Below are 17,500 nucleotides of genomic sequence, written 5' to 3'. Positions count from 1 at the left end.
TCTTGGCGAAATATTTCGAGTAATTATTGTCCTGAGTACACAAGTGTCACTTTTCCATTGTTTGTCAGTATCACAACAGCACTTACGACCCGGGAGTAAAAACCAGAATAAAGAAAATGACGATATTTGAAGCTATGGGGAAGTTTTATTGATCCGTCAAGTGAGTTTTATTGATCCGTCAAGTGAGTTTTATTGATCCGTCAAGTGAGTTTTATTGATCCTTCAAGTGAGTTTTACTGATCCGTCACGTGAGTTTTATTGATCCGTCAAGTGAGTTTTATTGATCCGTCAAGTGAGTTTTATTGATCCGTCAAGTGAGTTTTATTGATCCGTCAAGTGAGTTTTATTGATCCGTCAAGTGAGTTTTATTGATCCGTCAAGTGAGTTTTATTGATCCGTCAAGTGAGTTTTATTGATCCGTCAAGTGAGTTTTATTGATCCGTCACGTGAGTTTTATTTATCCGTCAAGTGAGTTTTATTGATCCTTCAAGTGAGTTTTACTGATCCGTCAAGTGAGTTTTATTGATCCTTCAAGTGAGTTTTACTGATCCTTCAAGTGAGTTTTACTGATCCGTCAAGTGAGTTTTATTGATCCGTCAAGTGAGTTTTATTGATCCGTCAAGTTGAGTTTTATTGATCCTTCAAGTGAGTTTTACTGATCCGTCACGTGAGTTTTATTGATCCGTTAAGTGAATTTTATTGATCCGTTAAGTGAGTTTTATTTATCCGTCAAGTGTGTTTTATTGATCCATCAAAATGAGTTTTATTGATCCATCAAAATGAGTTTTATTGATCCGTCAAAATGAGTTTTATTGATCCATCAAAATGAGTTTTATTGATCCGTCAAAATGAGTTTTATTGATCCATCAAAATGAGTTTTATTGATCCATCAAAATGAGTTTTATTGATCCATCAAAATGAGTTTTATTGATCCATCAAAATGAGTTTTATTGATCCATCAAATAACATTTTCTATTTTGAAAAATTTTCTTGAAGGATCTTCGAAATAAAAAAAAAATTAAAATATTTATATATTACACTATGCAAAACAGCCACCGGGGGGGGGGGGGAGTTGAATGGTAGCTCTAGTCCTTCCGTGTTGCAATCAAGGCATCATCAGGAGCTTGAAATGTTGCAGAAAATACGATCACAGGAAGCTCTCTTGCGGGAGCAATGGCGCTTCCTGTGGTCGTATTTTCTGCAACATTGCAAGCTCCTGTTGATGTGTTCATTGCAACACGGAAGGCCCTAGAGCTATCATTCAACTCCTCCCGTGAAAGTTTTGCATCTTGTATCGCTTGTTCCCAATATTTCCCAAAATATTACACTAATATTCGCTCTCTGTTCTTTCGTTTCTAGGGAAATTTCTCCCTTTTTTCACTAAAATTAATATATATTTGTTCGAAAGTTTTAATTTTAGATATTTTGAATCAAAATTTTTCGATTAAGACGTTTTTAATTAAGAAATTTTTAATTAAGAAAATAGTTCTTGTTTAAGAAAATAATCAACTGGGATTTTTTTTGGAGGAATATTTTCTTGCAGAATATTTGATTGTGATTGTTTAATAAAAACTTTAGTTGACGAACGGCAGGGAAATATTATTACAAAAAAAATTCTCATGGGTCTAAATAGAATTTTTTAGAGACGAAAATACCTAGAATTAACGGTTTAAAATATATATTCTCTCACCCCTTAAAAATAATGCCAACAGAATTTTTAATGGTTACACGTAATATAATTTGATTTTTTTTATCAGTTCCCGCGAGGAAGAGAGAATTTAAGAATTTGAATTTAAAAAGTACAGACACTTGTACGCTCAGAATTAGGACTCATTTCTTGAGAAAGATAGAGAAAGAAGACATGTTTCTTCAGTGATTTTCTTCAGGAAGCCAAAGTATACATCCTGTAGATTACCGGAAGCCTCCTGTGAGATAGACGAGGCTTCCTTTGTGAGATGAGTCGCAATTCTGAAGGAGGTTTGTCACTTCAAATATTTCATAGTTGTGTAAAGTCATATCAGGAATTCGTAGAAATCTAGAAGTTTGAGGTGAGGGAGTCATTACAGCCTCTTAGAGACCCGTATTAATCTAGAATAAGTTTTGTAAGAGTTACTGGAGCTTAGTAGGGCTCTGTAATACTTTTAGATAGAGTTAGACTTGAGAGTCACTTATTAGGGCTCTATAATACTCTTAGAAACAGTTAGAGTCACTTATTAGGGCTCTGTAATACTCTTAGAAAGAGTTAGACTTAAGAGTCACTGAAAGTTCTGAGGAATCTATAGTGCTCTCGGAAGGATCGTGTTAATCATTTTCAGTACCGAAAATGAGATGAACATGATACATGGGCATCACTTGGGTATCTTTATTGTGGAAACACTTCGCCAATCAGTGGCTTCATCAGTCCAAACACAGAGAATAACACTGCAGACGATAGATATGAAGAAGCTACAAGTGATCCGTCCTTTAGACTAGATTAGTCAGTTGGAGAATGAAGGAAACGTGAAGAATTAGTTAAAACTGATTATCCTAGGAAAGAGGTGTTCTGTTCAAACGAGTGTTAGACAGAACACCTTTCTAGGATAAGGGACTGATCACCCCAATCTCTTTCTTCACGCCTTCAACCGTCTCCAGTAGTATTCTCTGTACTGATTTTCCAAACGTCTCCACATTAAAGCTACACAAGCGTTTACCATGTGTGTCTTTATCTAAAATCTTTAAAGGAGTTAGATTTGAAAGTCACTAAAACTTCAAGGTTCAAGACCTGAACCTTAGAGAACCACTAAATGTTTTTTCGACTCAGCTTTAATCTAGAACTTATTGAAAACTGAATAAAAGATATCTAAAGATAAACTGCATTTCTTTGTAAGTGCTGACTGATAATACCTGATAATAACGTCTCAAAACACAGAAACGTTAATACAAAAAGTGACGATAAGAGAAAGACCCATAATTAGACTTATAAGATTTACGAAGACCCTAAAACTGGTGTTTTAAAACGGTGAATCCCCTAAAACGGGATACCAAGTTATTTACCTAAATTAAAACTATTAAACTATAGGAAAACTAAGATATAGTTTTGAAATAATGTGAAAATTACACAAATAACCCGCACATAAAAGAGAGAAGCTTACGACGACGTTTCGGTCCGACTTGGACCATTGACATGTAGGCCATTGACTTTAGGCCTACATGAAAGTCATAGAAATTACAAAGAAGAAGAAATAAAATGGTCGTCAGGCATTAAAAAAAGACACTTTTTGAAACAATACCGTGACTGTGACAGTTTAAAACTAACACACAGTACCGTGACTGTGACAGTTTACAACTAACACACAGTACCGTGACTGTGACAGTTTACAACTAACACACAGTACCGTGACTGTGACAGTTTACAACTAACACACAGTACCGTGACAGTGACAGTTTACAACTAACACACAGTACCGTGACTGTGACAGTTTACAACTAACACACAATACCGTGACTGTGACAGTTTACAACTAACACACAATACCGTGACTGTGACAGTTTACAACTAACACACAATACCGTGACTGTGACAGTTTACAACTAACACACAGTACCGTGACTGTGACAGTTTACAACTAACACACAGTACCGTGACTGTGACAGTTTACAACTAACACACAGTACCGTGACTGTGACAGTTTACAACTAACACACAATACCGTGACTGTGACAGTTTACAACTAACACACAGTACCGTGACTGTGACAGTTCACAACTAACACACAATACCGTGACTGTGACAGTTTACAACTAACACACAATACCGTGACTGTGACAGTTCACAACTAACACACAATACCGTGACTGTGACAGTTCACAACTAACACACAATACCGTGGCTGCAATAATTTACAACTAACCAACAATACCGTGACTGTGACAGTTCACAACTAACACACAATACCGTGACTGCAATAATTTACAACTAACCCACAATACCGTGACTGTGACAGTTCACAACTAACACACAATACCGTGACTGCAATAATTTACAACTAACCCACAATACCGTGACTGTGACAGTTCACAACTAACACACAATACCGTGACTGTGACAATTCACAACTAACCCACAATACCGTGGCTGCAACAATTCACAACTAACCCACAATACCGTGACTGTGACAGTTCACAACTAACACACAATACCGTGGCTGCAATAATTTACAACTAACCAACAATACCGTGACTGTGACAGTTCACAACTAACACACAATACCGTGACTGCAATAATTTACAACTAACCCACAATACCGTGACTGTGACAGTTCACAACTAACACACAATACCGTGACTGTGACAATTCACAACTAACCCACAATACCGTGGCTGCAACAATTCACAACTAACCCACAATACCGTGACTGTGACAGTTCACAACTAACCCACAATACCGTGACTGTGACAGTTCACAACTAACCCACAATACCGTGACTGTGACAGTTCACAACTAACCCACAATACCGTGGCTGCAACAATTCACAACTAACCCACAATACCGTGACTGTGACAGTTCACAACTAACACACAATACCGTGACTGTGACAGTTCACAACTAACACACAATACCGTGACTGTGACAGTTCACAACTAACACACAATACCGTGACTGTGACAGTTCACAACTAACACACAATACCGTGACTGTGACAGTTCACAACTAACCCACAATACCGTGACTGTGACAGTTCACAACTAACACACAATACCGTGACTGTGACAGTTCACAACTAACCCACAATACCGTGGCTGCAACAATTCACAACTAACCCACAATACCGTGACTGTGACAGTTCACAACTAACACACAATACCGTGACTGTGACAGTTCACAACTAACACACAATACCGTGACTGTGACAGTTCACAACAAACACACAATACCGTGACTGTGACAGTTCACAACTAACACACAATACCGTGGCTGCAACAATTCACAACTAACCCACAATACCGTGACTGTGACAGTTCACAACTAACACACAATACCGTGACTGTGACAGTTCACAACTAACACACAATACCGTGACTGTGACAGTTCACAACAAACACACAATACCGTGACTGTGACAGTTCACAACTAACACACAATACCGTGACTGTGACAGTTCACAACTAACCCACAATACCGTGACTGTGACAGTTCACAACTAACACACAATACCGTGACTGTGACAGTTCACAACTAACCCACAATACCGTGGCTGCAACAATTTACAACTAACCCACAATACCGTGGCTGCAACAATTCACAACTAACCCACAATACCGTGGCTGCAACAATTCACAACTAACCCACAATACCGTGGCTGCAACAATTCACAACTAACCCACAATACCGTGACTGTAACAATTCACAACTAACTCACAATACCATGGCTGGAACAATTCACAACTAACTCACAATACCATGGCTGGAACAATTCACAACTAACTCACAATACCATGGCTGGAACAATTCACAACTAACCAACAATACCGTGGCTGGAACAATTCACAACTAACCCACAATACCGTGACTGTAACAATTCACAACTAACTCACAATTCCCTGGCTGTAACAATTCACAACTAACTCACAATACCATGGCTGGAACAATTCACAACTAACTCACAATACCATGGCTGGAACAATTCACAACTAACTCACAATACCATGGCTGGAACAATTCACAACTAACCCACAATACCGTGACTGTAACAATTCACAACTAACTCACAATACCATGGCTGCAACAATTCACAACTAACTCACAATACCATGGCTGCAACAATTCCCAACTAACCCACAATACCATGGCTGCAACAATTCACAACTAACTCACAATACCATGGCTGCAACAATTCCCAACTAACCCACAATACCGTGGCTGCAGCAATTCACAATTAACCCACAATACTGTGGCTGCAGCAATTCACAACTAACCCACAATACCGTGGCTGCAACAATTCACAACTAACTCACAATACCATGGCTGCAACAATTCACAACTAACCCACAATACCGTGGCTGCAGCAATTCACAATTAACCCACAATACCGTGGCTGCAGCAATTCACAACTAACCCACAATACCATGGCTGCAGCAATTCACAATTAACCCACAATACCGTGGCTGCAGCAATTCACAATTAACCCACAATACCGTGGCTGCAGCAATTCACAATTAACCCACAATACCGTGGCTGCAGCAATTCATAACTAACCCACAATACCGTGGCTGCAGCAATTCACAATTAACCCACAATACCGTGGCTGCAGCAATTCACAACTAACCCACAATACCGTGGCTGCAGCAATTCACAATTAACCCACAATACCGTGGCTGCAGCAATTCACAACTAACCCACAATACCGTGGCTGCAACAATTCCCAACTAACCCACAATACCATGGCTGCAACAATTCACAACTAACCCACAATACCGTGGCTGCAGCAATTCACAATTAACCCACAATACCATGGCTGCAGCAATTCACAACTAACCCACAATACCGTGGCTTCAGCAATTCACAATTAACCCACAATACCGTGGCTGCAGCAATTCACAACTAACCCACAATACCGTGGCTGCAGCAATTCACAATTAACCCACAATACCGTGGCTGCAGCAATTCACAATTAACCCACAATACCGTGGCTGCAGCAATTCACAATTAACCCACAATACCGTGGCTGCAGCAATTCACAACTAACCCACAATACCGTGGCTGCAGCAATTCACAATTAACCCACAATACCGTGGCTGCAGCAATTCACAACTACCGTGGCTGCAGCAATTCACAATTAACCCACAATACCGTGGCTGCAGCAATTCACAACTAACCCACAATACCATGGCTGCAGCAATTCACAATTAACCCACAATACCGTGGCTGCAGCAATTCACAATTAACCCACAATACCGTGGCTGCAGCAATTCACAATTAACCCACAATACCGTGGCTGCAGCAATTCACAACTAACCCACAATACCATGGCTCCAACAATTCACAACTAACCCACAATACCATGGCTGCAACAATTCACAACTAACCCACAATACCATGGCTGCAACAATTCACAACTAACCCACAATACCATGGCTGCAACAATTCACAATTAACCCACAATACCATGGCTGCAACAATTCACAATTAACCCACAATACCGTGGCTGCAGCAATTCACAATTAACCCACAATACCGTGGCTGCAACAATTCACAACTAACCCACAATACCATGGCTGCAACAATTCACAATTAACCCACAATACCATGGCTGCAACAATTCACAATTAACCCACAATACCATGGCTGCAACAATTCACAACTAACCCACAATACCATGGCTGCAACAATTCACAACTAACCCACAATACCATGGCTGCAGCAATTCACAATTAACCCACAATACCATGGCTGCAGCAATTCACAATTAACCCACAATACCATGGCTGCAACAATTCACAATTAACCCACAATACCGTGACTGCAACAATTCACAATTAACCCACAATACCATGGCTGCAACAATTCACAATTAACCCACAATACCGTGGCTGCAACAATTCACAATTAACCCACAATACCATGGCTGCAGCAATTCACAATTAACCCACAATACCATGGCTGCAACAATTCACAATTAACCCACAATACCATGGCTGCAACAATTCACAACTAACCCACAATACCGTGACTGCAACAATTCACAATTAACCCACAATACCATGGCTGCAACAATTCACAACTAACCCACAATACCGTGGCTGCAACAATTCACAATTAACCCACAATACCATGGCTGCAACAATTGCCAACTAACCCACAATACCATGGCTGCAACAATTTACAATTAACCCACAATACCATGGCTGCAACAATTCACAACTAACCCACAATACCGTGGCTGCAGCAATTCACAATTAACCCACAATACCGTGGCTGCAGCAATTCACAATTAACCCACAATACCGTGGCTGCAGCAATTCACAATTAACCCACAATACCATGGCTGCAACAATTCACAATTATACCCACAATACCATGGCTGCAACAATTCACAATTAACCCACAATACCGTGGCTGCAACAATTCACAATTAACCCACAATACCATGGTTGCAACAATTCACAACTAACCCACAATACCGTGGCTGCAGCAATTCACAACTAACCCACAATATCGTGGCTGCAGCAATTCACAATTAACCCACAATACCGTGGCTGCAGCAATTCACAATTAACCCACAATACCGTGGCTGCAGCAATTCACAATTAACCCACAATACCGTGGCTGCAGCAATTCACAATTAACCCACAATACCGTGGCTGCAGCAATTCACAATTAACCCACAATACCGTGGCTGCAACAATTCACAACTAACCAACAATACCGTGGCTGCAACAATTCACAACTAACCCACAATACCATGGCTGCAACAATTCACAACTAACCCACAATACCATGGCTGCAACAATTCACAACTAACCCACAAAACCGTGGCTGCAACAATTCAGAACACACCGCAGATCATTTTTAAAACAACGTATCGATCGTGTACCACTTTTCCCCCACACACCATGTTTCTTTCCGTTGATAGTTACCAGAAAGTGGCAAGAAGAGTGAAGAATAAGATGAGAAGCTGTTTCGCACCTACGCCTGCACCCACGCCTGCACCCACGCCAGCACCCACGCCTGCACCCACACCTGCACCCACGCCCACGCTCATAACGTCGCCGCCCATCCTGTGGAGAAACAAGAAAAATCACAATTGAAAGACATAAATTCAGATAATCAAATCGGTAAGTTTTAGCTGGTGAAGGGCACTGGATCCAAGGAATTGGCGTTGTTTCCTCCCTTTCCAAGGATCAAACCTCCGATTGCCTCCCGTTGCCCTAGAGTTGTATAACCCTTTCAGGTTTAGCCTAGTCAATATAATGTAAGTTTACATATATATATATATATATATATATATATATATATATATATATATATATATATATATATACATATATATATATATATATATATACATATATATATATATATACATATATATATATATATATATATATATATATATATATATAGATATATATATATATATAGATATATATGTATGTGTATAGATGTATATATATATGTTTATATATGTAAACTTACATTATATTGACTAGGCTAAACCTGAAAGGGTTATAGGTAGTAGGTTGGTAGACAGCAACCACCCAGGGAAGTACTACCGTCCTGCCAGATGACTGTGAAACAAAAACCTGTAACTGTTTTGCATGATGGTAGGATTGCTGGTTTCTTTTTCTGTCTCATAAACACGCTAAGATAACAGGGATATCTTGCTACTCCTACTTACACTTTGGTCACACTTCACAGACACGCACATGCATATATATATATACATACATCTAGGTTTTTCTCCTTTTTCTAAATAGCTCTTGTTCTTTTTTATTTCTTCTATTGTCCATGGGGAAGTGGAAAAGAATCTTTCCTCCGTAAGCCATGCGTGTCGTATGAGGCGACTAAAATGCCGGGAGCAATGGGCTAGTAACCCCTTCTCCTGTATACAATTACTAAAAAAAGAGAAGAAGAAAAACTTTATAAAACTGGGTTGCTTAAATGTGCGTGGATGTAGTGCGGATGACAAGAAACAGATGATTGCTGATGTTATGAATGAAAAGAAGTTGGATGTCCTGGCCCTAAGCGAAACAAAGCTGAAGGGGGTAGGAGAGTTTCAGTGGGGGGAAATAAATGGGATTAAATCTGGAGTATCTGAGAGAGTTAGAGCAAAGGAAGGGGTAGCAGTAATGTTAAATGATCAGTTATGGAAGGAGAAAAGAGAATATGAATGTGTAAATTCAAGAATTATGTGGATTAAAGTAAAGGTTGGATGCGAGAAGTGGGTCATAATAAGCGTGTATGCACCTGGAGAAGAGAGGAATGCAGAGGAGAGAGAGAAATTTTGGGAGATGTTAAGTGAATGTATAGGAGCCTTTGAACCAAGTGAGAGAGTAATTGTGGTAGGGGACTTGAATGCTAAAGTAGGAGAAACTTTTAGAGAGGGTGTGGTAGGTAAGTTTGGGGTGCCAGGTGTAAATGATAATGGGAGCCCTTTGATTGAACTTTGTATAGAAAGGGGTTTAGTTATAGGTAATACATATTTTAAGAAAAAGAGGATAAATAAGTATACACGATATGATGTAGGGCGAAATGACAGTAGTTTGTTGGATTATGTATTGGTAGATAAAAGACTGTTGAGTAGACTTCAGGATGTACATGTTTATAGAGGGGCCACAGATATATCAGATCACTTTCTAGTTGTAGCTACACTGAGAGTAAAAGGTAGATGGGATACAAGGAGAATAGAAGCATCAGGGAAGAGAGAGGTGAAGGTTTATAAACTAAAAGAGGAGGCAGTTAGGGTAAGATATAAACAGCTATTGGAGGATAGATGGGCTAATGAGAGCATAGGCAATGGGGTCGAAGAGGTATGGGGTAGGTTTAAAAATGTAGTGTTAGAGTGTTCAGCAGAAGTTTGTGGTTACAGGAAAGTGGGTGCAGGAGGGAAGAGGAGCGATTGGTGGAATGATGATGTAAAGAGAGTAGTAAGGGAGAAAAAGTTAGCATATGAGAAGTTTTTACAAAGTGGAAGTGATGCAAGGAGGGAAGAGTATATGGAGAAAAAGAGAGAAGTTAAGAGAGTGGTGAAGCAATGTAAAAAGAGAGCAAATGAGAGAGTGGGTGAGATGTTATCAACAAATTTTGTTGAAAATAAGAAAAAGTTTTGGAGTGAGATTAACAAGTTAAGAAAGCCTAGAGAACAAATGGATTTGTCAGTTAAAAATAGGAGAGGAGAGTTATTAAATGGAGAGTTAGAGGTATTGGGAAGATGGAAGGAATATTTTGAGGAATTGTTAAATGTTGATGAAGATAGGGAAGCTGTGATTTCGTGTATAGGGCAAGGAGGAATAACATCTTGTAGGAGTGAGGAAGAGCCAGTTGTGAGTGTGGGGGAAGTTCGTGAGGCAGTAGGTAAAATGAAAGGGGGTAAGGCAGCCGGGATTGATGGGATAAAGATAGAAATGTTAAAAGCAGGTGGGGATATAGTTTTGGAGTGGTTGGTGCAATTATTTAATAAATGTATGGAAGAGGGTAAGGTACCTAGGGATTGGCAGAGAGCATGCATAGTTCCTTTGTATAAAGGCAAAGGGGATAAAAGAGAGTGCAAAAATTATAGGGGGATAAGTCTGTTGAGTGTACCTGGTAAAGTGTATGGTAGAGTTATAATTGAAAGAATTAAGAGTAAGACGGAGAATAGGATAGCAGATGAACAAGGAGGCTTTAGGAAAGGTAGGGGGTGTGTGGACCAGGTGTTTACAGTGAAACATATAAGTGAACAGTATTTAGATAAGGCTAAGGAGGTCTTTGTGGCATTTATGGATTTGGAAAAGGCGTATGACAGGGTGGATAGGGGGGCAATGTGGCAGATGTTGCAAGTGTATGGTGTAGGAGGTAGGTTACTGAAAGCAGTGAAGAGTTTTTACGAGGATAGTGAGGCTCAAGTTAGAGTATGTAGGAAAGAGGGAAATTTTTTCCCAGTAAAAGTAGGCCTTAGACAAGGATGTGTGATGTCACCGTGGTTGTTTAATATATTTATAGATGGGGTTGTAAGAGAAGTAAATGCGAGGGTCTTGGCAAGAGGCGTGGAGTTAAAAGATAAAGAATCACACACAAAGTGGGAGTTGTCACAGCTGCTCTTTGCTGATGACACTGTGCTCTTGGGAGATTCTGAAGAGAAGTTGCAGAGATTGGTGGATGAATTTGGTAGGGGTGTGCAAAAGAAGAAAATTAAAGGTGAATACAGGAAAGAGTAAGGTTATGAGGATAACAAAAAGATTAGGTGATGAAAGATTGAATATCAGATTGGAGGGAGAGAGTATGGAGGAGGTGAACGTATTCAGATATTTGGGAGTGGACGTGTCAGCGGATGGGTCTATGAAAGATGAGGTGAATCATAGAATTGATGAGGGAAAAAGAGTGAGTGGTGCACTTAGGAGTCTGTGGAGACAAAGAACTTTGTCCTTGGAGGCAAAGAGGGGAATGTATGAGAGTATAGTTTTACCAACGCTCTTATATGGGTGTGAAGCGTGGGTGATGAATGTTGCAGCGAGGAGAAGGCTGGAGGCAGTGGAGATGTCATGTCTGAGGGCAATGTGTGGTGTGAATATAATGCAGAGAATTCGTAGTTTGGAAGTTAGGAGGAGGTGCGGGATTACCAAAACTGTTGTCCAGAGGGCTGAGGAAGGGTTGTTGAGGTGGTTCGGACATGTAGAGAGAATGGAGCGAAACAGAATGACTTCAAGAGTGTATCAGTCTGTAGTGGAAGGAAGGCGGGGTAGGGGTCGGCCTAGGAAGGGTTGGAGGGAGGGGGTAAAGGAGGTTTTGTGTGCGAGGGGCTTGGACTTCCAGCAGGCATGCGTGAGCGTGTTTGATAGGAGTGAATGGAGACAAATGGTTTTTAATACTTGACGTGCTGTTGGAGTGTGAGCAAAGTAACATTTATGAAGGGATTCAGGGAAACCGGCAGGCCGGACTTGAGTCCTGGAGATGGGAAGTACAGTGCCTGCACTCTGAAGGAGGGGTGTTAATGTTGCAGTTTAAAAACTGTAGTGTAAAGCACCCTTCTGGCAAGACAGTGATGGAGTGAATGATGGTGAAAGTTTTTCTTTTTCGGGCCACCCTGCCTTGGTGGGAATCGGCCGGTGTGATAATAAATAAAAAAAAATATATATATATATATATATATATATATATATATATATATATATATATATATATTATATATATATTATATATATATATATATATATATAAATGAAAGAAAAAGGTCAGGCAAGCAGACAATGGGAGAGATGTATAGCTTCTCTCTTTTCATCAGACTGCCTGAGGATGAGAGTAAGAGGAAAGCAAAGAGCAATAAAGAAGGGGAAAAAGAAGAGTCAGAATGGAGAAAGAAATACATTTGGAGGATGTAAGTTCAAAACTTTAGTTGCATTAATTTTCCTGCCCTTTTTTCTTTTCTCTCTTTCTCTCTCTCACACACACACACACACACACACACACACACAGGAACAAGCACTTGTAAGCTGTAGTACACACACAAACACATACACAGGATTTCACACCGTCCTGTGAACTGACCATCTGAACCTCGCTCCTTCTCTCTCCCTCTCTTCCTATTCTAGCAAGAGACCTATCTCTAGCCTTTCTTCTTCACTCTTTACCTATATCTCTCCTCTCTACCCTATCACTCTCTACCTATCTCTCTCTCTCTTCCCTCTCCCATCTCTCCCCTCTAACATCTCTTGCCTTACTCCCAACACCTCCCCCTCCTAACCACCTCCCCCTCTAATCATCTCCTCCCATTATCTCCCCTCCCCTCCCCTCCTCCCCATCTCCCTCCTCCCCTCCCCTCTCCCCTAACAGCCTCTCCTCTCGCTCTTCCATACCCCCTCTTTCCCCTTTCTCCCCCTCTCCCCTCCTCCCCTCTGTCCTGTCTCCCCTTGCCTTCTCTGTCCTTCTCTCTCCTCCCTCCTCCTCCTCCCCTCCCTCCTCTCCCCTCCTCTCTCCCCTCTCTCCCTCCTCCCTCTCCCTCTCCCTCTCTGTCTCTCTCCTCCCTCCCTCTCTGTCTCTCTCCTCCCTCCCTCTCTGTCTCTCTCCTCCCTCCCTCTCTGTCTCTCTCTCTGTCCCTCTCTCTCTCTCTCTCTCTCTCTCTCTCTCTCTCTCTCTCTCTCTCTCTCTCTCTCTCTCTCTCTCTCTCTCTCTCTCTCTCTCTCACTCTTGCCTCTCTTCCCTCTTTTCCCCATTTCTAATCTGCTCCCCCTCCTCCTACCCCCTTCCCCTTCACTCTCCCTCCCCCTCTCTCTCTCCACTCCCCTCCCCCACTCTCCTCTCCCTCTCTCCTCCCTCCCTGCTTCTCTCTCCTCCCTCCCCTCCCTCCTCTCTCCCTCCCTCTCTCCTCTCTCTCTCTCCCTCTCTCTCTCTCTCTCTCTCTCTCTCTGTCTCTCTCTCTGTCTCTCTCTCTCTCTCTCTCCTCTCCTCTCTCTCTCTCTCTCTCTCTCTCTCTTGTCTCTCTCTCCCCTCTCCCTTCTCTCTCTCTCCCTCCCCTCTTCCCTCTCTCTCCCTCCCTCTTGCTCTCTCTCCTTCCCCATTTTCCCTTCCCCCTAACTCTCCCCCTCTCCTACCCTTCCCTTCCTCTCCCTCCCCTCTGTCCTCTCCTTCCCCACTCCCACTTCTCCTCTTCTCCCCTCTACTCTCCCTCCTCCCTTCCTCTCTCTTGCTCCCTCTCTCTCTTCCCAATTTCCCTTCAACTTCCCTCCCCCTTCCTCCTACCACCCTTCCCCTTCCTCTCTACCTCCCCTTCTCTCTCTCTCCTCTCTCTTCCCCTCCTTCTCACTATCCCCTCTCTCCTACCTTCCTTCTTCTCCTCTCCCTTCTCTCTCTCCCTCTCCTTCCTTCCTCCTCTCTCTTCCATCTCTTCTCCATTTTCCCTTACTCACTCTCCCCCTCCTTCCCTTCCCTCCTCTTCCCTCTCTCCCCCTCCCTCCTCTCTCCCTTCCCCCTCCTTCTCCTCCTCCCTCTCTTCTCTCCTTCTACCTTCCTTCTCTCTTCTCTCTGTAAAAAAAAAAAAAAAAAAAAAAAAAAAAAAAAAAAAAAAAAAAAATGGTGGGGACTGATAAGTGGAACCAAGGATCAGATGAGAAATGGTTCTGGGTAGGGAGGAGTGGATGGAGGAGCAGTGGAGGTTGGATGGAACAAGAGTGGGAGAGGAAAATTAGGAGAGCTTTCTGAAAAAAATGGAGAGAGCTCTCTGTGAAATTGGAAAAGAGGAGTTGGAGAAGGAGGACAAAAGAATTGGGAGGCACCAAGTCGGTCTCGGTAGTAATTAAAGATAAGGGTCCTAGAAGATGAGATAAAATGAGGCTGAAGGCGAGTTACAGGGGCAGTGACCAGAAGAAGACACAACATATGAAGCTGCGAGGCCAGAACAGGAAGGAGGGAATTATGGAATTGGTGCTCAAGGTCCATTATCCAGCCTGCCAAGGAAGGAGGACCAAGGAGTAAAAGTGAAAGAACAGCTGGTTGCAGATGGAGGGAGGGCGATAGGTGGAATGCTGAGGCACAACCATGCTATCTTGAGGCCACTGGAAAAAACAAGGGAGAAACTGACCACATACAGGCAGGATCCAGGAGTCACAGAGGGTGAGGTAGTAGGGAGACAGGAAAGGGCAAAATCAGTGTTTATCCATGGCTTCAGGCTAGGGAGGAAAGGACACACTGAAAGGCAGGCAAGGAAAGAAGGAGGAGATTGAGAAAAATCATCACGGAAATAGGTGAAGAGATGGACGAGAGATTGTAAATTTTCAGAGAATAGGGGGTACTCGAAGGAGGAAAACCTGACCAATCAAGCTGATTTCTCAGGACGGAAACAGTGCAGGAACAGGATCCTCCAAGAGAAACCACGATTGAAATACTCGGAAGAGTACAAGAGGGAGGTGTTTTCTAGACAGAGACAAGAACAAAAAATCAGGAACGACAGCAGCTGAGGGAAGGAGGACAAAAAAGCGAAAGGAGCTAGGAGAGAGACAAAGGAGGGAACCAGCAGAGGGTCAGTCAGAGGCAGAACAAGAACAGCAAGGGCAAGCACAATACACAATATTCCTCAAGAACCATACAATCCCTATCACACCATCCCAACACACACCAACAATCCATACCCACAGCCTCCACCCAACACCTGAGCTATAGGAATCCCACAGTATGCCAACAATTGGGTGTCTCCCACCCTCACAGGCCCCCAAAACCACAGTGTTGGAAAGGAAACTGAAGGGAGGTATGGTACACAAACGCTGATGGAATAACAAATATAAGTGGGAGGGAGTGGTATGAAAAGAGTCAAAAGAAGCATCACCGGACATCATAGCTCATCACAGAAACCAGTTACAGGTATGAGATAACAGATGCCATCTTTCCAAGCAGGGATGCCAAATCCTTGGAGGGAAAGACAGAGGAAGGAACAGGGGGAGAAGGTGGGAGGAGGGTGGCATTGCTGATCCAAAAATCGCTGGAAGATTTTGATGAGCTGGAAGAGAGGTGGACAGGAGAAAGAAAGTGATTACATAGGCAGGGAACGCTTCACCTCTGGAGGAGTCCCAAGGTGGTAATAGCAGTGATGCATAACCCACCGAAGAGAACAAGCAGGAGGCCAAGGCAAAAGAGTTACGACGAGAGCCAAATAGAGCGATGGATTGACACACTCGGCCTGAAGTGGCCAGAAGAGCTCATGCATGCAGGGCAAAAGCTCCTGGATCATCAGGGTGACTAACCACAAGGAGATCGATTGGGAGAACTTGGACCCACATGGGGGCCAAGATACATGGAGGAGCTAAGATGATGGAGGTGGTACTGGAAAAGGCTTCATGCGCCAACACGGTAAGGGACACTGCAAGAGAGAGAGGGAGAGGATGAACCAAGCAAGGCTGGACTTAGTATTCACTTTGAGTAGTGCAGATGTTGAGGACATCACATATGAAAGACCCCTTGGGGCCAGTGGACCTATGGTGGTTTTAAGCTTCAGAATACACAGTAGAGCCTATGAAGTGGAGGAAGAAGCAAGGAAGGCCAGGACGAATGAAGCCAAACCTACAAGAAAGGGAGGACTACACAAGAATGAGGAACTTCCTGAACGGGGCTTCAGTGGGGACAGAAGAAGAACTGGCAGGGAAGCCAGTTAATGAAGGATGATGGAATATGTAGCAACCCAAATGTAAGGAGGTTGATGGAGGAGGGTTTGTACCCTCAAGGGTAAGCAGGAATAATGAAAAAGCCTTTGGTGATGAGCCCATGGTTTGCCCAAAGGTGCAAGGGAGACAAAAAAAAACCAAAGTTGCTAGGGAATGGAAGAAATATATAATACAAAGGACCCTCAGGAGAATAAGGAGAACAGTCGTAGAGCCAGAAACGAATATGCACAGATAAGAAGGGGAGGCCCAAAGACAATATGGAAAACGACATAGCAGCAAAAGCCATCCCTGACCCGAAACTGTTGTACCTGTGCCACATCAGGAGGAAAACAACAGTCAAGGACCTAGATAAGTTGTGGCTAAGGAAGGAATGAGGAGAGACAACAAGAAATGACCGTGAAGTATGTGGTGAAGACTCAACCAAGAGATTCAAAGAAGTGTTCAAGGCAGAGGAGAACAGGGGCTCCCCAGAATGACTTAATGGAGTGGGGCACACCGCCAAGTGCTGGACACAGTACACACAACAGAGGAAGAAGAAGTGAAGGAGGCTTGTGGGTGAGCTAGATACCACTCCAAAGGCAATGGGGCCTAAGATAACATCTCTCCATGGGTCCAGAAGGAGGAGGGAGCAGGAGGCGCTATGTGTACCCTTAACAACAATATTCAACTACATCTA

General features: G+C 42.5%; 1 protein-coding gene across 5 annotated transcripts in view; it reads right to left on the bottom strand.

The window, feature by feature from the left end:
* The window catches only part of LOC128698893 (glutamate-gated chloride channel), a 412,436-nt gene that overhangs the window by 67,528 nt on the left and 327,408 nt on the right, over window positions 1-17,500 (bottom strand). For all 5 annotated transcript variants that reach the window (XM_070096884.1, XM_070096886.1, XM_070096883.1 and 2 more), the window contains exon 4: window positions 8,617-8,757. In XM_070096884.1, coding sequence (XP_069952985.1) covers window positions 8,617-8,756 — 140 coding nt within the window. In that variant the 5' untranslated portion in view covers window position 8,757. The remainder of the gene's footprint in view (window positions 1-8,616; window positions 8,758-17,500) is intronic.

This window comes from Cherax quadricarinatus, chromosome 55 (genome assembly GCF_038502225.1).
Source record: "Cherax quadricarinatus isolate ZL_2023a chromosome 55, ASM3850222v1, whole genome shotgun sequence".
NCBI classification, from domain to species: Eukaryota; Metazoa; Arthropoda; class Malacostraca; order Decapoda; family Parastacidae; genus Cherax; species Cherax quadricarinatus.
The sequence above is the reverse complement of the archived record's forward strand: the minus strand, read 5'-3'. Positions and strand labels throughout refer to the sequence as shown.